The 22,350-nt window shown below is 38.5% G+C and overlaps 2 protein-coding genes across 2 annotated transcripts; both read left to right on the forward strand.

Moving 5' to 3' along the window:
- Positions 1-14,371: 14,371 nt before the first annotated feature.
- On the forward strand, positions 14,372-19,382 carry LOC110705020 (proteasome assembly chaperone 2-like). The gene is made up of 7 exons (XM_021882838.1): positions 14,372-14,529; positions 14,712-14,877; positions 15,421-15,479; positions 16,006-16,124; positions 16,378-16,618; positions 16,883-17,006; positions 18,929-19,382. The coding sequence occupies exons 1-7, from the start codon at positions 14,470-14,472 to the stop codon at positions 19,006-19,008; spliced, it is 849 nt and encodes a 282-aa protein (XP_021738530.1). The 5' UTR covers positions 14,372-14,469; the 3' UTR covers positions 19,009-19,382.
- Positions 19,383-19,723: 341 nt separating this feature from the next.
- Positions 19,724-21,370, forward strand: LOC110705019 (allene oxide synthase 3-like). Its single transcript, XM_021882837.1, has one exon. It carries the CDS (start codon positions 19,865-19,867, stop codon positions 21,320-21,322), a length of 1,458 nt encoding a protein of 485 aa, XP_021738529.1. The 5' UTR covers positions 19,724-19,864; the 3' UTR covers positions 21,323-21,370.
- The last annotated feature ends 980 nt before the right edge of the window (positions 21,371-22,350 follow it).

Consider the following 22,350-nt stretch of genomic DNA (forward strand, 5'->3'; position numbering starts at 1 on the left):
GACAGCATTCGTCACGAACGCTGGGGTGTACAATTACAAAATGATGCCCTTCGGATTGAAAAATGCGGGGGCAACCTATCAAAGGCTGGTGGATCAAGTTTTTTCCGATCAAAAGGGCCGAAACATGGAAGTCTATGTCGACGATTCGATCGTCAAAAGAAAAAGACCTGAGGACCATGTTAAGGACCTGGCTGAAACTTTCGCCACCTTAAGAAAGCATCAAATGAAGCTGAATCCAAAGAAGTGTGTCTTCGGCGTGAAGTCAGGGAAATTCCTTGGGTTCATAGTCAGCAAAAGGGGGATTGATGCCAATACCTCCAAAGTCAAAGCGGCGCTCGACCTTCCTGAGCCGAAAACAAAGCGGGATGTTCAGCGGCTCACCGGAAGAATGGAAGCCCTCTCGAGGTTCATTTCTAGAGCTTCGGATAAGGGGTTACCTTTCTTCAAAGCCCTGAAACTCCCGAAAACAAAAGAGCTCGTTTGGGAGGAAGAGCAAAAAGACGCCTTCAAACAGCTTCGGGAGCATCTGGCTCAACTCCCAACGCTGGCTAGCCCAGCTGAAGGAGAAACTTTGTACCTGTATGTGGTCGTTAGCCCAGCCACTATCAGCGCAGTACTGCTGAAGGAAGAAAGTAAAAGTCAGCAACCGATCTACTTTGTCAGTCATACACTAACGGATGCCGAGACTCGCTACCCTCTACTCGAGAAAGTCGCTTTCGCGGTAGTAGTAGCTGCTCGGAAGCTGAGGCCCTATTTTGATTTCCATCAGATAGTGGTCTTAACTGATCAGCCGTTGGAAAAAGTTCTCGGCAAGGTTGAAAAATCTGGTAGGCTAGCCAAGTGGGCTTTTGAGCTCACCGAATTCAGCATCAGCTACCGTCCGAGGGCTGCCATTAAGGCTCAAGCTCTAGCGGATTTCTTGGCCGAATGCTCATACCAAGAAGCGCTAGACAGTGAAAAGAAAGTCTGGACCGTGTTTACGGATGGATCTTCCACCGAAAACGGTTCGGGGGCAGGAGTAGTGATAACTTCTCCCGAAGGCAAATCCTTTGAGTATGAACTAAAATTTTCTTTTAAGGCCTCGAACAACGAAGCCGAATATGAGGCAGTAATCGCCGGCCTAGAATTGTGCATATCCCTGGAAGCCGATCATGTCTGCCTGAAAACAGACTCTCAGCTAGTTGCATATCAGATCAGCGGCAGCTACGAGGCCAAAGAGCCCTCCATGATAGCTTATCTTGCCAAGATCAAGTCAGTCATTGCAGAGCTGAAAACTTTTGAGGTTCAGCTAATCCCAAGGGGTCAGAATACTCAAGCCGATGCACTTTCCAAACTTGCCAGTTCATCTCTTACCGAGCTGAACAAATCTGTATATGTAGAAGTGCGTCGAGAGAGAAGTGTCGACGAAGCACCTGAAGTGTGCTGCGCTGACCCAGAGCCTAGTTGGATGGACCCCATCCTAGCTTTCAAGCTTCGGGGAGAAACTCCCGAAGATAAAGCTTTGGCCTCCAAGATGAAGAGAACCAACTCAAGGTTCATTGTCTTCAGGGGGGAACTTCTGAAAAAGTCCTTCTCAGCCCCATTGCTGAAATGCGTGGGACCAACAGATGCAGATTATATCCTACGGGAGATTCACCTCGGCATCTGTGGGAACCACATTGGGGGAAGAACCTTAGCCCACAAGTCATTGAGGGCTAGATATTACTGGCCCACCATGATCGCAGATGCTAAGGAGCTGGTTTGGAAATGCGAAAAATGTCAAAAATACGCTCTAGTTATCCATCAGCCAGCAAGGGATCTTCAGCCGATCCTTAATCCACTCCGGTTTGCCCAATGGGGACTGGATATACTGGAACCATTTCCAGAGGCTGTGTACCAGAAAAAATGGCTGATAGTTGGTGTTGACTACTTCAGTAAATGGATCGAGGCCGAAGCAGCCTCGAACATTACAGAGCAAACTGTCAGAAAATTTATCTGGCAGAATATCATCACTCGCTTTGGCATCCCGAGAGTATTTGTCTTCGATCATGGGAGGCAATTTGATAACTTACCGCTGAAGTGGTATACAGATCAGTTCGGCATCAAACTGGCATATTTAGCGGTATGCCACCCGCAAAGTAACGGACAAGCCGAAGCTGCAAATAAACAGATCTTAAATGCCCTCAAGAAGAGGGTGGAAGATCAAAAGTCCAAGTGGCTGGAGGAGCTCCCTGGAACCCTTTGGTCCCTTCGGACAACTGAAAAAGAGGCAACGGGCTATTCACCTTTTGAACTGGTGTATGGTGCCGAAGCCGTCCTTCCAGTGGAAATTGGCTCTGAGAGCCTACGAGTGCACCACTTCTCGGCTGAGAATGAGCAACTGATGAGGGAATCTCTCGATTTCCTCGACGAAGTAAGAGACTCAACCCGAGACAGAATGGCCGCTTATAAGCAGAGAATCAACAAATTTTATAACCGAAGGGTCCATGCAAGGCCTCTTAGAATTGGAGACCTTGTCCTTCGGAATGCTGCTGCAGTTCAGAAAGGCCGAATCCATGGGAAACTCTCAGCTGCATGGGAGGGACCTTATGAAATCTGTGATGAGCTTCAGCCTGGGACATACCGACTTCGGCAGTTGGATGGAACTGAGTTGAAAAATCACTGGAACGCTGATGTACTGAAAAAATATCATGTGTAAACCCTTCGGGGCAGAACAATCTTTGTAAGTACATTTTGAACTAATGAAAGGCCTTGGAGCCGCCATTTATATAAATGTTTACTTTTTATCCTTTCAAAGTTTTCTCGGTTCTATCTACTCTTTAAGGGTTTTTTATTCAGCCTCGTCTGAAACCTTCGCCTTCGGGTAACTGGGTTTCAGATTGCTGACAAAACTCGTCTTTTTAAAGAACACTGGTCTTTCAGCTGAAGTCAAACTTCAGTAAGACTTGTTCTCCAAAGACATGAGTCCATGGACAATTCTGGGATATTGCCTTAACTGAGCCTTGTATCCCAGAAAGCCATTATCCGAAACATTGCCTTCAGTTGGCCCTGTGTTTCGGATATCCATTTTTCAAAGATAGACAGAAAATCAAGGATAACAGCATCAGTTGAAAATTGTTTATTCAGCCTCGTCTGAAACCTTCAGCTGATCCTCAGCCTCTTGGAGCTTAGCTCTCTGAGCTTCAGCAGCAGCAACAGCCTCTGAGAGTTGGACATCCCTGGCTTGGAGCAGCTCTTCAGCAGCCATTCTGCTGGCTTCAAGAGCTTCTAGCCGTTGCTGCACTTCAGCTTGTGCAGCAGCTCCTTCCTGGATTCGGCTCTCAATGGCAGCCTTGAATTTGGAGACGTCCACTCCCATGTGCTCTTGGAGGAATTTTTCCCCTTCCATCAGTGGGGGAAAAACTTCCTTCTCCATAGCGTCGCAGAAGGTTTTGAAGGCTTCAGCAGCCTTTTTCTCGTATTCCTCACCCTTCTGCTGCTTCTCTTCAGCTGCTGCTTGCTTCAGCTTAGCAAGCTTTAACTCCTCTTCGGCTACCTTCTTGTCGTGCTCGGCAGCGTCTACCCTATCTTGTAGGGTATCTATCAGCTCTACAGTGAGAGTCTGATTGTGCATGAACTGAAAACAGGAGCACAAGTTAAAAAAAAATAAAAATAGAGCTGAATTTTAGAGGAAATAAATGCAAGGAAAATCACCTGCATCATCAGCAGTTGGTTAGACCTGGCTGGGTCAGGAACTGATCTGCTGGATTCGCCCATCCCAGCAATGGCCTTCAGCGACCAGATTCTTGCCCTATCTACTTCGGACATGCCAGCAAAATCGCCGAAGTAGGCTACAGCACCTTCTCGGTTCTGACCCCATATGAGGTCCCAGATGTGATCTGGGATTGGAATTCGGGGGGCCGAGAAACCCATTTCTCCAGATTGCAGAGTCTGGAAGGAAGGAAAGGATGACGACGGAGCTTCTTTAGCTTTGGATGGCTCAGCATCATCCTTCTCAGAAGAGTCAATTATTATGACCTCTTCTTCTTCTTCAGGGGAGAGGACGAAAGCCTCAACCTCTCTTGCAATGTCTGCCGTGAAACCCTCAGCACTGGGCATCACGGCATCCTTATTCTTGTGCTCAGCAGCACTCTCCTGAACTTCTTCTTGGACCCCTCCCTTAGATTCGGGAGTTTTCTGATCCACCTCCATCTCAGGAGGTGGCGGAGGGGTCTTTTGAGGTGATTGGGGTTGTGGCCGGGGAACCCTCGGCGATCCATTGCCTTCCTCGGGTTCCCTTATTTCAACGCCGATGGTCATCGGCCTCCGCTGAAAGTCATGCGGGCCGATGATGGCCATTCTTCGGCGCCTTTTCAGAAGCGGCTGCTCGTCCATGTCAAAGTCTGAAGACTCTTCTTGTATCTGGTCTTCGGGACGAACAGGGGCTTTCCCTTCTCTGTGTCTGTTACTCTTTTCAGACTGTAAAAGACAGGGGGGAGGAAGAATGTGAGTACAAAAAAAAAAAAAAAAAAAGAAGAAGACAAAGTTAAGTCTGAAAGCTCACCGAGGTCTTCAGCAAAGCCTCGTCTTCTTCGGCTGCCCTAGCTGCAGCTTCCTCTTCAGTAGCCCTGGAGGACCCTTCTCCTCCTTCACAAGCTTCAATAACCCGTGCAACCTCTTCGGCTGTACGGGCAGCTTCAGCTTCTTCGTCCAGCAGCTGAAACCAGGGATCTCTCTTCTTCCACCAAGGCTTCTGCCTCTGATACAGAGCAACAGCCTCAATTTGGAAGTGGGAAGAGTCTAGATGAACTTCCCTATGCCTCGGTTCAGTGATGGAGGGGGCCCGATCAGTTACAATTCGTTCTCGGTTGACGCCAAGACGAGCGTAGTTAATGCCGACGTTGGTCTCGTCCCGCTCTGAAAAAGAAAAGGGGAAAGGTCAGTTCAGTTAGGTTGGCACAGCATAAAAAAGCGAAGTGAGAGGAGAAAAAGAGATAATTAAAAAGCCCCGGCCCCAGCCGAAGAAGCTTACCATCCTTAAACTTTCGGCTGAGGCCAACAGCTGCTAGCATGTTCTCTTGGAAAACATAATGCGTATCGGGGAGCCAAGTCTCCGGGATATGCTGCATTCGGCCGCTGCCCCCCCGGTTCGGCAGCTTGCCGAAGATGTTCTGTTGATCAAGGTTCGGATCTGGCCCGTTATCTGCGGGGGGACCTAGACTTCCCATGTCGGGATCAGGCTCAACAAGGTACCGGGGAGCGCTGAAGACGCAAGGGTGGCTCGGGTCCGTGGGTGCCCTAACCCAAATCCATTGACCTCTCCAGTCCTTGTCTGAAGAGTCGTTCGGCCACATGGTTAGGTACTGGGGCCGAGACTCAATCCGGTACCACCCAGAACCATGACTTCCGTGCCCACTTTGAATATTCGGCACTAGCCGATGAAGCTTTTTGAAGCAGTGCAGGTTCGGCACATACTTGAAGAACTTGCAGACCCATAAGTATGTCATCACCCTTCGGATGCTAGTGGGAGTTAGCTGACATAGGGAAATATTGTAATGGATCAGCAAGTCTCGGACGAATACGTCCAAAGGGAACCTCAGCCCATACTGAAGCTGTCTTGTGTACACCCCCACATACCCCGGGGGTGGACAATGGATCCTATCGGATGCCACGGGCATTCGGCACCAATACCCATCAGCTTCAAAAATGCCGTAATGCAACTCAATTTGCTCGGCAAACCGATATTGTTCGGCATTCTCCACCCACCATGAGTAGGGGCGGTTCTTTATCATGGCCGAAGCTACTTCGGCATTCTCCCACTCTGAAAACCCGGGGAGGATATCCCAAAGGACAGCGGGAACTTCATCGTCCCGTCCAGAAGCGCTCGGCCCCTCCGTTCTCTGAGGAGGAGCCGAGGAAATTGGAGTCGCCCTAATCCCTTCAGCAGGGTCAGACTCTACTCTTTGTCCATTCCAGGTCCTAATCCTGTTCCTAGGATCGGGAATTGGCCTTGCTCTTCTTGGAGCACGGGCTCTACCTCTAACTCCTCTTGCCATTGATTATTTCGAAGAAAAAAGTCGAAAAAAGGGAAGGAGTTCGAATTCGAAGAAAAATAAACTAAAATCAAAGGAATTTACCTTAATCTGAAGCGAAAGTTGCCGATTTACGAGTTCGTAGTGGCAAGTCTCAGTTACTAAGCTTAATGCTCGGGGAATTTGCGAAGTTTTGATGCGGGTTCTTGGGTTCTCTCGAGAATTCTGGGTTTGTGTTGGTGAATAAGTGAGGAGAGATGACGCGCCTCTGATTATATCTCCAGAAATGGGAATACGGGGAGTCCGCGTTTCAATTTCTCTTAAATACCCCACTAAGTAACCGTTAAACACACGACCTTGCGATTAAACTGCCCATTATCCGTCCAACTTCCACAATCATCCGCCTTAACCGTTGTTATCTCATTAATTACGGTTTAAATTCAAATTTTTGGATTAATTAAATCATTCACTTCCCTCCTTTTCTGGTTAAATCAAACCCGACCCGTCATCCTTCCAAATCGGGTCTGGGGGGCAAGTTGTTTGGGTCCAATTTAGTCCAATTGGGCTTAGGCATTAAATGATCCAATTAAAAGCCCAAGTTCAAGGTTCAACTCTCCAATTGTGCTAAAGTCAAAGATCAGCCCTCAAGGCAAGCCAATTGGGCTAAGGCCCAACTTCTCCATGTATGAAGAGGTATAAAAGCCATCAATATTATATTCTCATTCATTCTGATATATTCTCATACATTCTGATATATTCTCATACATTCTGATTCATTCTCATTAACTCAAGCAAAGCCTCAAGCAACAAATTCTCTTGCATAGTGTTCTCTTTCTACACATTGTACTGACTTTAGCATCGGAGGGGCCTTCCTCGGCAACACCCCCGAGGCTAGTTTACGTGTGTTTACTGTGCAGGAAACCTTCGGCCCAACATTACTTGGACCGAATCTAGTCTTCTCCGTTTCAGCGGACCTTCGGCAAGGTCCCATTGTTTTCACCCGAAACAAATAATATACCTATGCATGAAACATATTTATATAATATAAATAATTAATAACAACACGATGTGCATGAATAAATATACCCATCCCTTAGGCCTTATAAGGAGAAAAATTAAAACCACCTTGTATACGTTGTGCATTGTTAAATTGTGACTCGAAATCTAGTAGGGCTGACTTTAAACGCTTATATCTCTCAAACTAAAACTGATTTTGAGGTGATTCAATTTGGAGGTGATATCTTGGTTCAAGAGCTTTCCAACGATAGGTCATATGCCCAATTCTGATAAGAAACGAGAAAGTTATGACCATTTTATAAAAACCTGACGAAGCTGGAAATTTGCAACAAGGTTGCGAGCTATAGCTCTATGCGAGTGAGCTATAGCTCGGCCCTATGAGGACTTGCGGCAGGCATGAGCTAGCTGCCGAGCTATAGCTCGGTAGTTAGGTTATTATAGGATAATTTATGGAATATTTCCTAAAATTATATCTTTTCTATGACGGCTATTTGAGTATACTTGGTGAACAATCTTAGGGTTTTATTAGGGTTTCCTTGTGTTATAAAAGGACCCTTTAGTTGATCAATTAGATCATACCTTTCGAGCCATTAGATTTAAGACTCCTTATATTATTCTCTTGTTTCTTTCTCCATTATAGTGAAGAAGCTCTCGAATCCCCCACCCGTGGATGTAGATCTATTTTGACCGAACCACGTAAATCCTTGTGTTCTTTGTTTATCTTCTTTATTGCTTTTCTCATTCTTAATTTCATTGACTTGTTCCGCATTAATCAAACACAATTACACCCTAATTTCCTAACATGCATGCCTCATCAATTGATGACAATTATTTTGTAAGTTCAATTAAATAGAAAAAGTAATAATCCTTATTCTAAGTACTAAAAGTATAGAAATATTCTGGATTCTTCCTTAAATTAGCTTGATCAAGAATCATATACAACATGTAACAATTTAAAAATGTAGCAAAAACAAAATACTAGAGTTACACGAGCAAGCAATGCCGTACACTCGGCCTAGCACAAATTCTCAACGGAAAGCGCCGCATTCATGCATTGTGCTATACAAACTACTTCTAGCGCATACATTGATGAGTATAGCTATGTACAATGTACCGTACCCCCAATTTAATTAATTTGATATGCAATATTTTTGGTCGAATGGTTGAACATTATTCTTGCTTTAATTTGTGGAGTATCTTCACCTAAAACTCATTACGAAATAAAATAATATTTCTAAGTTTCAGTTCTACGTTATGAAACGTAATTGTCTACATGACTGTTTAATTAAATTCAAAATACATGTGTTTAAACCCGTCTGATAATAACATTGTAACTACAATTGGAAGGCTAAAGGGATAGAAAATTCGAAGGGGATTCGAAGAGATTAGGGCCAGTCGATAAGAGTGTTTAGTGGCCGAGTTGCCGTGTGAACAGTGGAATAACTACTATCTCCCACTATTGCAAGGCTTAAGAACACTTGCATAGTGCATGATGAAGAAAATTCTAGAAACAAACATAAGTATCATTCTCAATGTTATTCAATTCATAGACAAGCAACCCCATTTTCACGTCAACAAACATAAAAAGATAACCCCATAATTCTGTTATCTCACCACCCACTTAAACTTTGCAGGGTTCGTAGATGAGGTGATCAATAAATAGTGATGACTAAAAAAAACACCACAAATTTTAAAACAAACTTGTTTTTTGATACTTTCTGTTTGCTGTTATGCAATTCTAGTTTTGTGCACCATATTACTTTCCAAATAAAGTTGATATTTTAATTTTGGACGTCATGATTATTGCCTTTCTATTTATTCCTTTTTTTCATGTTAAGATTCAGTGTACCAAATTTTTATAGCCTCTTATTTGCTTTAACTCTACTTGTTTTAACTCTTCACTTCACTTCTCTCTACTTGGTATAAAAATGAACACCAATGCACGATATATTAATATTGGTGGATTTAGATATTTTTTTTCGTACATAAAGTGTCCAACTAGATATGCAAATAATACCATACATTAACCCTTTAACTCGTCTAATAATAATGGCTAGCTTCACCAAATATAGAAGCTAGCTATGTTTATTTATTTATGTTGTTTATAAAAATTATACAGTATATAATATGGTTGAGTACGTGATGTTGATTATCTTCCCATCATTTCATTAATATATTTATGGTGTTGAAAAGTTAATTAGACAATATATAAAAAGGTCACATTTTTGTTTTTTGTTTTTTTTTAAAATATTTTGTACATCAGAACTTTGATCGATTAAGGGTTTGTTCTGATTGACTGAATTGAGTTGAAATGAACTGAACTGAACTTATTGGAGCTGAACTGAACTAAACTGAATATTTTATGAGAGAAGGAAATTAAGAACTAAACTGAACTGAACTTATTGAAGCTGAACTGAATTGAACTGAAAATAATGTGAAGAGAACATGCCCTAAAAATAGATGAAACTATGAAAGTAATTAATAGGAATGTCCATACGTAGCATATGCATATAATGGCATATATATACTACGTAATTGTGTACGCATGTATGCATATAGTACATGGAGCTAGAGAGTATGCTGTTTCCTATGAAGATGATCCGCCTAGATTGTGAGAAAAATCGCCTTCAGACATAGGAAGATTAATGAAAACAGAGGGATTACATACAACAAAGTTGAACCTTAAAATTAATATACCTACGAAACGTGCAAGGAAATTAAAGCAAATTATGTGCTCCGTTTGCTCTAGTAGCATTTTTCTTTCCAACTATGCCAAAAGCTAAGAAGATTGTTATGTAAGTGAGTATTAAGGGTCTAATTTGTTCACATTTATTTTATTTATTTCAGGTCTAATAAGTTCAGTTCAGGTAAAATAAGTTATGATAAGGGTTACTAAGTTCAAATTACAACTAAAATAAGTTTTAATAAGTTCAGTTAAGTTCAAATCGATAAGTTCATATAACTATATAAGTTTAGTTAGGTTCAAATCGATAAGTTCATATAATTAAGTTTAGTTAATTTCAGATAAAATCAGATAAGTGAAAATCAGGTGAATACATACTCGAAAATGAATAGGATAAATAATGAATCTTTCCTATTTCAATCTATTTTTCCTTTTCAATCCTTTTATATACTTCGTATAAATATTTATCTCTCCTGGCCTTCTTAACCTTTCCCCTTCTCCTCAAATTCTCTCAGCCAAACACACTATATATATTAAATTACTTCAAGTCGTAGCTTAGATACTTCGTACATGATTTCTACACCAAAATACTACCACATCATAGTATATAATTTATTTTCTATTTTGATCGTAAATTATATTTGATGCAATAAGTGATATATTGATATACAATGATGTAATAATATGCCTAAAAGTACAGTTCATAAAGAATTATGAAGCTAAGTACTTAACCTAATATTAGTAGTACAAATCATATAGAATGAAGTACATGCTAAACCTAATAATTGGTTGTCATGTCATTTATATTCTATCATCCATCAATGAACAAAAAGTAGAAAGACTATTATAGATGAATGTTCAAGAAACAGTGCTGTAATAATGATGGATCGGACCTCATATCAAACCTATGAAGATAAGATAGATTTAATATATGGCTTATATGGGCAAACATGGCCCTAGATATTTGATAGGTTTAATCATTATCACTTAACTTGATAGATATTTTTGTCCTCAAATAGTTTGTCTAACAATTTTATTTTTGGGTGTTCTAACCATTTCACCCTTTGGGCTAATTCAGATTTAGGGTTCAGTTCATTTTAGGTGATTAGATTCAAGTCTCCTCCTAATTGTTGTTAGGGGGATCAAATAATACATACGCGGTCATCAATCATCATATCCCTACCAAGTGCATCTCAGCTCATTCACCACATCACCAACTTATCAATTGGTAGTTTAATTAATTTGTCTAACAATATAACATGTTCCACACATGATATATATACATACACGTACATACATTTAATTTCTGATAATAAAGAGAAGTACTCTGCCGATGAGTCAACATCTCACGAGTCAGCCTCTCCAGCTACATTATTGATTAACATAGTCTAATTATAAGAAAATTCCGACTCTTCAAAAACATGTAGTTGATGAAGCTCGAACATGTGAAATTCAAAGCCATCAATTTAAGATTTTGTTAATACTTGCATAATCATACATACATACAAATGACATACAATTATATAAAATCACAATCAATCAGATAAAAAGCGTTGTGTTGGTTATCATGACTACTCCACGCATGCATGCATGTTACATTATCTTATAAATGAAATGCCATGTGGGTCTCTCTAATTGGCACATTGTCTCCTCATCATGCATAAGTATACATGCTGGATGATTTAAATATCACAAATAATATAAGATGGTGAATTACTGGAAGATTTTAGAGGATAGAAAAAAGAGATAGATTAAAAAAAATGGAAGTACTTTTCTAATTATAGTATACGTACATATGGCAATAGTTAGACCACAGTAAGTGCTATATATCTATCTGCAAATTATTATGAGAATCACCAACTGGTTTTTAGATGACTGATGAGTGATGACCCAAGTCGTTGATTGGGTGAATGGGTGGTGTCCAACTATACCAGCTAGCAAATCCTTTGGTTACGCCCACAAGACCACAATATGTCGATATGGTCCATGCAAGGTAAGTTGCCCTAGTATTGTTGGGATATCGGGTTTGGGTAACTTTGTCGATGCTAACTAGTGTCAATAATGTTGTCGTGATCATCTAAAGATTGATTTAGATATGAATATATACATGCTTCTCTTTAGGCAGTACAGACTAATTTTTGTATTGAAATAAATTAAACTTGTTTTTTGTAGTGCTTGGTTTGTGTACATGATGATCAAGATATTATTCATGGTAAAACTAGTAAGTCTAGCCCTAAAAAATTGTTGGACTCAAAATAATGTACCCCCTTATTCTTCTTGTATTTAAAACTTAATTTATATTGTTAATGATCATTTGGATTGATGAATATTAATAGTTATTGACAATAGATACGACAAGTTTGACAATATCATAATTGAACCATGTACCAAATAGCTAATTACCTGATATGATGAGTACAATTTGAAGTCTTAAACTATACTGATCTAACGAATGATGTATTTTTGACATCTTCAAAGAAAACTTTAACTTTTCATCTAATGTTGAACTCAAAAAATGATTGGATAGCTAGATTTAGAGATTAAAGTGTACATAATGTTATATACAGAAATAATAGATAATTATTTATCCTCTATATCTACATGGTTTCATTATATATATTTGGTAAACGTTTCATTATATTAAAAATTATGAATCCCTAAACTTAAACTAGAATTTAATTAAAATGTTTGAATAACATTTTGAAAAGGACTAAAAAAAGAAAAGAAAAACCTTTCCATGTTGATGTTGCACATTAGTCATTGGCTTACGTTGTGAGCTTGTGATCACTCTTGATAATAAAAAGTCTATCTCAAAGTTAACAATCATAGAATACAATCATCCTAAAAAAAAAACCTCAACTCACAAAGTTTTTTTTTTTTTTTTTTTTTTTTTTTTTTTGAACTAGGGTAGTAGACTAGTAGGGTACATAGTACTATTGATCTATACATAATTACATATATCTCGTTATCGATCAGCTTGGCAAAGTTAAACCTAATAATGTAATTATCATCTTTCGTAATTACTTTCGCATAATAAATACTAAGCGGCTAGCAAGCTAAGTTGCTTATAACTCTACGTACAATTGTACAAATCTGTCAATTTTTTGTAGTGAGTAAATAGTAATAACCAATTCAAATGCATAGACTTGCCATTAATAGTCTTGTCTTCGTTTATAGCTGTTGCCTGCTGCCTAAGTCACAATCTTGACTACGTACCACGTACCATCACCATGTTTTTTTTTTTTTTTTTTTTTAGATAATTATTACATATTACTTCATGAATCATGAGATATTTTCGTGATTCTTGAGATATCTATCTACGTCAAAGAGACCAACCTGCGTTATACTTCTTTCGTTTTAATAAACTTGAATGACTACACTTTATTTTTGAATTATGAAACTAGCTACTCACCAATGTCAATTATATTCAATAATTATCGTTTATGATTTATACGTCAGGAAATAAATATATTTAAACATTATATCTGACAATCTTCAAAGGATGTAACCACTGTATATTGAAACGGAGAGAGTAATACGTAGAAGATCATCCAGAAGTCAAGATTACAAGTTTGACTTTTAGACGTACAAGCTTTATCATGGATCAATAAACATCAACATAGCAGTTATAGTGGTGTACTTAGCGATCTTGCATTTAATGCCGCCAACAATATCCAAAATTGTCAACGAATCTTGGTAATTGTCACGATCATATCATATCTTCTTAATGTTATAAGCTCCGTATAGGTATAAGTCATACTATATGCATGTGCAACTGTATTAGTTAGTTCGATGTACTGAATTTTCTTGTTCTTAGCTTGAAATTGCATGCTAAAAAAACGTATACATATATATTGCTTGATTAGAAAACTATGTTGAAGTTGTATTTATTTATTCTTTATTTAGATGCAGCGCATTCATAATCAACCTAAATTAGGTGAAACACCATCTTTTTGAGATTTGATCAAACTATATGAACCATTAAATTGATACTTCTTTTGCTCACTTATTGTACGATTGGCTTTGAGAGCATGGAGCCATACGTTGTTAGAGCTTGACTTGCACATGGGATAAACGATTGAGGATAACTCGAGAAAATCCGCAATGTATCATAGTTTAGGTATGCAAAATATTTTTCTTCCCCACAGACGACGGTTGTACTAGATGACAATTTTGTAATCCTCTCCCAACCTTTGAATATTAAAATGATTGAGATAGTTAGGTTCAACATATCATGTAATGATGTTAAACACTTACTATATTGTATTCGAAATTTCAGGTTGGCTTGGATGGTGGCCCTTTTTAGTAAGGGCTCATTTAGCACACGAGTAAAATGAATAGTCTATCCATGTTATCAACTTATCATGGGGATGCCCCACTTTCTCATAGTGAGAAACAAGAAACAAATTTTGTTTCTCACATGCCTTTTTCGTAAATAAACCAACAAAAAGAAGTATATACGTAGTATTTTGAAAATATTTTATGGAAATGATGAATTTAACAATATATAATACTTTTCAGAAAAAAAAAAAAGAAGATATAATACAACCATGTTTTTTTATAGCTCAACACACTACTTATCATAGCTCAACAAGGGCAAATAACTGTATGCAAATTGGATTGGCCCACTTCTAAGAGGCCCAAACTTGTAGCTCTAAAAAAAGCTTTACCCATTACCCAAGAAAGCAGGCCCAAAGTCTTGTTCTTCTTTTCTTGTTCCCCAAACTTTCTGAAAAATTCTGTACTCTGCTAAGAGAGAGAAAGTAGAGAGAGAAAGCTATGGAGTTTGTACTAGAACATGGCAAGAAATCTCACTCCGACTGCTCCACTTTAATACTGGTAAGCTCAATTCAACTTTAATACTCCACAATTCACATTAATTTCTTGATTAATTCATCATTCTAATTAGTAATTAGTGTATTAGGTTAACCAATTTTGCTGAAATTGAAATTGTTGATTTTCCCTAATTCTTACGTTTAATTTTTCTGTTTTGTTGGTAATTCTGGGTTGAACTGTATTAGCCATCTTTATCAATAGGAAATGTGGGGCAATTAGCAGTGGATTTGTTGATATCATCAACTGGTTCTGAGAAAATCGGGTATTTGGATGATCCGAATATCCTTCCTTGTGTTGGTAATGACGCTTTTGGCCCTCTTCCTCATGGAGACCTTGCTCTTCCCCTTGAAGGTCTCTCTCTTCCTAATTCCTAACTTTTTCTTTCATGAAAGTATTGTACATTGTTTGTTTATGGGTTCTTAATTGTTATGGATTTCTAATATTGACTCATTAAGTTAGTTGGGTTAAGGTTGCGCACATCTAATACTCACTCCGTTTCAAAATGATGTTCCTGTTTGGTAAATTGATGCAAATTTTTACCCATCTTTGACCACAAATATCTTTAATCTCATACTAGCAAAAGTTATAAAAGTTGGATATTAATACTCTACTGACGAATCAAACTAGATCCCACATGACTATATTTGTTCTTATAGATTAAGAGAAATATAAAAGATTCTATCTTTTTTAGAAAAGTCAAAGATTTCAAACAAGAATATCATTGTGGAACGAAGGGAGTACCAGTTACTATATCATGGGCAGGGCCTTTTCTATAAAATTAAGGGTAATGTTGAAATCCATGTTGTAGATGCTAGAATGTCAATGTGATCATATTCTAGTTTGTTATACTCGATCGAATTCGGAACTATCTAATGATGATATTCTTGTTTGCAGTGTATGATTCAGTTTCGAGTAAATTGACTTATGTTCAACAAAGATCTCCAGTAGTTAAGGTAAAATTATAAATCTTGTATATGCTATACCATGATTCTGAATGTTATATGCTTCAATTTGATGATCTTAAAAAGTCTAAACATGTAATCTAATTGATTAGGTTGACTAGTATTTTAAACGAAAATTAGTAAGTTTGATTACTAGTATACTGAATAGTGCGCAAGTGAAGTAGTTGATGCAAGAATCTTTGTTCCTGTTATGTTCAATAAATTATTGTCAATAATGTTCCAGCATTCGTGGATTGGGGGGGGGGGGCTTTTCTTGCTCCCAACCTGACTCATTGTTGCCCAACTTAGGATCACCTGTCGTTTTGTAATGTCGAAGTAGTTAATTTTACAAGATATTCTTTGGCTTTCTACTTTCCAATTACTTTTGGGTGTCATGAGATCAAATAGTTTCTACCAATACAGTCATCCTTGACTCCTAGATTGGCAAGTGTCTAATTTTGTGTAGGATTCCTTGGTGGTTGGTAATCTTATTTTCTTATAGAAAAATTCTGTTATTCTGATATATTTTGTCTTTTAGGGGATGATGGTTCAATTTGCCCAAAATTTGGCTGAAATTGCCGTTGCTGCTGGAATGAACCATGTTATTGTACTTTCTAGCTTGGACTTTGGGCGGTGGAAAAAGGTCGATATGTCCAGGTATCTTAGCCTTTGTTCTTAGGTCTTTAACTTGCATTCAAAGAGGATATAGGTTCAGCTATCATGAATTGCAATCAAAGTTCCAACCAACTTTAATCAACCATGTAGTTTTCTCTGTGTAGTTTTTTAACAAGTGTCTGAAGCATTCTGAATAGTTCAGCTGGCCATTTTGCCTTTTGTTATTGAAATAAATTATGTGGAATGCGGGAGTGAACGGTAGCATTTAATTTGATTTATTTTGTTGATTCTTCAGTGGAATGCCTATTCATTACCTCTCAAGCACCAATGCGGATGGAAGTGATGATGATTGTGAAAAGCTTGGATGGAAACGACTGCAAGAGTACACTCCTTCTCAAGGGCGATGGCAGTATCTTAGCACAGTTGCTGAAGGCAATATCGTTGAGGAAAATTCTGTTCCTTTTGATGATGATCTAGAAAAAGATGAAGATTATTATGCCAGTTTGCCTTTCGCAGCACTATTTTCTTGCTTTAAGGTAAAGGTTATGCAAGACATTTATATAGCAAGGCTAGCTTCAGAGAACAGTTTTTGTAGATGTTCGCAACTCAATGCTGCTTCATTGCTTATATCTATTGTGTGTTTTCGTTTGGAACTGTGTATTACTTGCAAAATCTGTTATGTTGCAAATATAAACTAGAATTTGTGTTTTTATTTTATAGGAGATACTAATATTTTTCTTACTGTGCCGTGGAACCCAATTATTACTGATCTACAAGTTGCCTTTTTTTTTTCTGGTCAGGCGAGAGGTTTGAAAGTGACTTGCTTGCTCTGTTACTGTTCTGAAGGAGATAACATATGTGATTCCTTTAATCTTGCTGAGGCTGCATGCAAAATTTCAGGACTGCGCCCTAGTGATTGCCACTGTAAGATGTTTCACATTACTTTGTAGTAATTTCTTAATTGCTTTCTGTGAATTACCAGAGTAGTTAGAGTGAACATGTTTAGTGTGAATGGTAAGCTACTAATGTCAAGTGGTAAGTTGGTAATTGGAGCATATGGCTTTTGTCCTTCCGGTACATCCTAATCCTTTCTACTCTGCCCTTTTTCATCTTAGTTTTGCATAGATACTATTTGCATACTTCTAGATATTTTTTTTCTCTGCGACTATTTCCAAGTGTTAGCACCAATCAAATGTTCTGCTTAGAGAATTATCTCCTTTGGAGTGAGGACTGAGGAGCTCAAGCATTCATATCTAGTTGTAGATATTATCCTATCTTGATCAACTACTAAAGCCGGCAAGCCCTATAGTCCTTCTCTTTCCTGAGCTTAGATTGCATTTGACTAGCTGTATTATTGCACAATTCGACTATGGTATATGCAAAGTCTGCTATTGTGTTGGTAATGAAATATCTATCCGCAGCTTTTGTTGTGTTGCACAGTGGAAGACAGTTTAAAGTTGCAAATATTTTTGTAGGAAGCTGTATTTGTTCTGTCTAAGTTTGCCCCCTTTTGGAGTTCCGGTTGAGGATAGGAATGGAACTCTTTGTATCAGGTCTCTAGCTGAAGCTTTATAAAATGTCAGAATAAAGTCTTGTTCAACTTTACTTCTCACCTGAATTCTTCTGCCAAATTACTATTCTCAGAATATGAACAGAATTATTTGTATTCGGTTCCTTGATGATGCTGGGACATAATGTCAGAATAAAGCTCTGTCCCAGACCTCCCAGTTCTTTTTCTAATTCGTTGGCCAAATTACAAATCAAGAGTTCGACTGATAATTTAAACAAATGATAGCTATATGATTAAGATCTGTCAGTAAGAGTGGTAAATGCTATACAGTCCCTTCTATCTGAGGTATTGATATTTTGTGGGGAACTCACCTCATTCTACAAGTTATATTCTTCTATTGAAGAAAAGTGTGGTTTACATTGCCGTCGCTAATTAACACAAACTTTTTATTTTTCACACACCCTCTCTCTCTCTCTCTCTCTCTGAGTTACACATGGTGGCTCTGTTCAACTTAACTGTAGCTAAATCTGGCCATGGTTGTGTTGAACATGGCACTTTTTTGGTTTTTCTTGCTGAGTGTGGCAGAACAGTGATGAAATATTTACTGTGCTGCCGCTGCTCTCTCTGCCATTCACGCTTTCCTGTAATTTTTTCAATGGTACTAGCTGATGGACAGCCGATGGTGATGATGGTTAGATAAGTGCACATTCTTGGGTTGTAATGATGATGAGTGTGACAGGCTAGTGGGTGGCAGCACTGGTAGAGCTGCCTATGTGGCTGTGTGATGCTTCTGGTGACATAGCAGTGGGTTTTGTTGATGTCGATGGTCTATGGCCTGGAAATTATGAATTTTGTTACTACTCAAGGAATTTTAACCCATGGAGTAGGGTCTGCATTTGGGAGAGAGTGGGGTTGGGTTATTAGTAATAGAACTGAAAGATAATTTATTCAATCAAAAGTTAAATAATAGACTGGGGGTTAAATAATAGGCTTGTAATATGTAAATCTATGTTCTTCTCTGATTCTCTATTAAATGTTAACGCCATTACATCAATGTAATATTCACCTTGACTACTAGAACTTGAAACATTTTCACTTGCTCTATCTTTACAAAAAACCACTAATATTAGTAACTCATTATTACTACTATGTAATATCCTTATGTGGTAAAATGTTGCTGCAAGTGGTTCAAAACCAATCTCTTCTCTACTTCTGACCAGTTAAGATTATAATTCATTTTGGCCTGGCCAATGTTGCTACCCAATGTGGCTTGGAATCTTTGTCGAACCACGTGCTTATTGATTTGTAAACCTTTTTCTCTTTTTGTTGTATACAGCGGGTGAAGATAGAGGGTGGATCACCCCACTTTCATGGAAGAGTGTGTATGGACCACCTCCAGATATGGAGATGTTCTAGGCTGATTGAAGCTGGAAAGCGTAGGACATTTAATACATGTTGAACCCTATGTTTATTAGTTTACAAATCCAAGTACAAGAAAACATGAGTCAGAAGATCCAGCTGCAAAGGAGTTGAATTCACAACAAAGCTTCTGTGGCTGAGGTTGTTTCATTAGGTACTCTTCCTTAATCACCATGTGAATTGGAATTGTATGGTACAGTATTAGTCCTTAATTACAGTTTACAGCTCTGCCTCTGCTCTTTATGTATCGGTTTTGATTGTTAACATAGTAGGCATATTTCTTTGTTTCTTCTCAATCCATTAGTATACTTTCTGGGTTGTAGAGTTGATTTCGTTTGGTTTATTCAGGTTTCTTTTATGCTTTGCTTATAGTCCTGATCATGCATTTTTTGTAGCATTATGTGAATACTGGACTTAATATTAACAAACAATAGCAATGGTTGTGGAGAATTATAAAATAACATTGTTGGGGTAATGCAGCATTGTGTATAAGACTTTAAGGTCCTTGAATTATGCTAATTAAAAAGAGTGGAAAAGTTCAAAAGCAATATATAAATGTTAATTAAATTCTTCAAACTATGTTTCAATATTTATTTTAAGCTTTTAAGAGGACTTTCTTTTTTAATGTTGACTTATCATTTTTTAATATTGACTCTACTGTTAATAATACCAATTTGTTCTTACTTGTTAGTACATGCAACCCACGATTCAATCAAGGCCTTAACCACTAGTTCAGAACGTTCTGTATTAAAGAAATTATACAGGGCTTAATATGTGTATGGTCAGCCCCAACATATGCTATATAATAGGTGTCCTAATGCTACAATTGTATTAACTTGCCCCTTCTCTCACAATGTCATCTGTATCAGTCTCCTCTTCTCTCCTCTCATTATCACCATCTTCGGATCTTCCTCTATGTGAGATCCCTGGAAGTTATGGGCTGCCCTTCTTTGGAGCCATTAAAGACCGGTGGGACTTTTTTTACCTCCAAGGGCGAGACCAATTTTTCAGGTCTCGCATGGAGAGTTACAATTCCACAATTTTTCGAGCTAACATGCCTCCTGGTCCTTGGATATCCCCTGACCCACGGGTCATTGTTCTTCTAGATGCCAACAGCTTTTCAGTTCTCTTTGATAATTCCAAGGTTGAAAAACGAGATGTTTTTACTGGAACTTACATGCCTTCCACCTCCTACACTGGGGGTTATCGTGTATGCCCCTATTTGGATCCAAGTGAGCCTGAGCATGGATCCCTCAAGGCCCTGTTGTTCTCTTTCCTTGCCTCAAAGCATGAAGAGTTTATCCCACTCTTTCAGAGCTGTATGAAAGGTCTGTTCAATGGTCTTGAGGATCAGCTGAGAGATACAGGCCGGGTCAAGTTCGAGCAGCTCAATGATGTACTATCTCTTGAGTTTGTTTTCAGGCTGTTTTGTGATGGCAAGAGTCCTTCAGACACCAAATTAGAGTCCAATGGGCCGATCACGATCAAGAAGTGGCTAATTGGCCAAATAGGACCTGTGGCTTCATTGGGATTACCCAAGTTATTATTTCCAATCGAAGATTTTTTAATGCATTCAGTTAGACTACCTTTTCTGTTGGTGAAAGGTGATTATAGAAAGCTGTATGATGCATTTTACTCCTCAGCAAAATCATTCTTGGACAAAGCAGAGGGTTTTGGTTTAAGTAGAGAGGAGGCATGCCATAACTTAGTTTTCATAGCTGGATTTAATTCATTTGGGGGATTTACAATATGGTTTCCGTTAATGATGAAATGGGTTGCATCCGCTGGGGAGAGCCTGCATCGTGAGCTGGCTGATGAGATTAGGACCACTGTGAAGTCTGAGGGTGGAGTCACTCTGAATGCCATCAACAAGATGGCCTTGACCAAGTCAGTGGTTTACGAGGCTCTAAGGATTGAACCTCCTGTCCCATACCAGTATGGGCGGGCTAAGGATGATTTGGTGGTTCAAAGCCATGATGCTTCATATGAGATCAAGAAAGGGGAAATGATCTTTGGGTTCCAGCCGTTTGCTACAAAAGATCCAAAGATCTTTGATGATCCTGAGAAGTTTGTAGCGAATAGATTCGTAGGGGAGGAAGGAGAAAGGCTGCTAAAGTACGTGATATGGTCAAATGGAAGAGGGATTGATGATCCGACGGTAGATGATAAGCAGTGCGCAGGTAAGAATCTGGTGGAACTTTTGTCTAAAGTTTTCCTAGTGGAATTCTTTTTGCAGTATGATACATTTTCTGTTGATGCTTCTAAAACCACTCTGACTTTCTTGTCTTTGAAGAAAGCCACCAGCACTTGATGTTTGAGAAAAACAACAATGATACCTTCTAGTCATTTTTCTTTTCAATCATTTTTTTTGTTTGTGCTTTTTTTTTTTTGTTTTTTTATTTATTTTATTTGAAGTTATGCATGGATTAGTTTACTGCATTTTGCATAAAAAAGCTAGCAGAACAAGTAAATAGTCATGAAATGCAATTGTATTTTTTTTCAAATAGGTTATCTTACATGTTTCCGAGGTCTTGTAAGTTTGTAATTTTGATTTTGCTTATGAATAATTTTGAGGTTCTCTAATCATATAAGTATACAGTGTACACTTTTCAAATAAGAATCTGTAATACACAGTATGTCAAAGCTAGACTCGTCTAGGTGGTGGCTTTCCCTCGTCCTTCCTCTCCACCTCCAAGGGTTTAATATGCAATTTTGGTTGAGTTAATCCGCAAGTGGTCCTTGCACCATTAGATGTTGTCTAATGGTAGATGTCTGTTCTTCTGCTTGAGTTTTGACAGATTTTGTTCTATTTATCGTAACATTTTCCAAGTTTCCGTTGGTGTTTTAAGTTGATGGTTTATGTAATAATGGGAGGTTTTTAGGAACGTCTTCTTGATGTCTTCCTACTAGTTGTATTGCCTTTATACAATGTTACAAACTTGAATTTGAAGGACGTCTGATTCATTGCATTTCTTACTTTGTAATCCCCCCCTCTTCTCTCTTTCCCTTCAACATTATAAAAACTCACATATTGTACGGAGTAGGGAGAGGTTATGGCTGGACAACAGTTGGTTAGCCGACTGTGGAATGACTGGACCTTTAATACACAGTTGGGTGATTCTAACATTAAGTGCATCAGGAAGAGGATTAAAACACGCGAAATTAATTGGAACCTCTATTATTCACTTGACTACATCTAAAGCTAGGTGCACCCAAATCTTAATACATACTTCGTATAATGATATTAGCTGAAAACAGTAATATCTTGGATGGTAGGTGGTAAGTTTTTCTGCGTAAAATTTTCTGATTTTACACTTCTCGTTGTTCTTCCTTTAAGCA

Source organism: Chenopodium quinoa, unplaced genomic scaffold (assembly GCF_001683475.1).
Source record: "Chenopodium quinoa cultivar QQ74 unplaced genomic scaffold, ASM168347v1, whole genome shotgun sequence".
Lineage (NCBI taxonomy): Eukaryota > Viridiplantae > Streptophyta > Magnoliopsida > Caryophyllales > Amaranthaceae > Chenopodium > Chenopodium quinoa.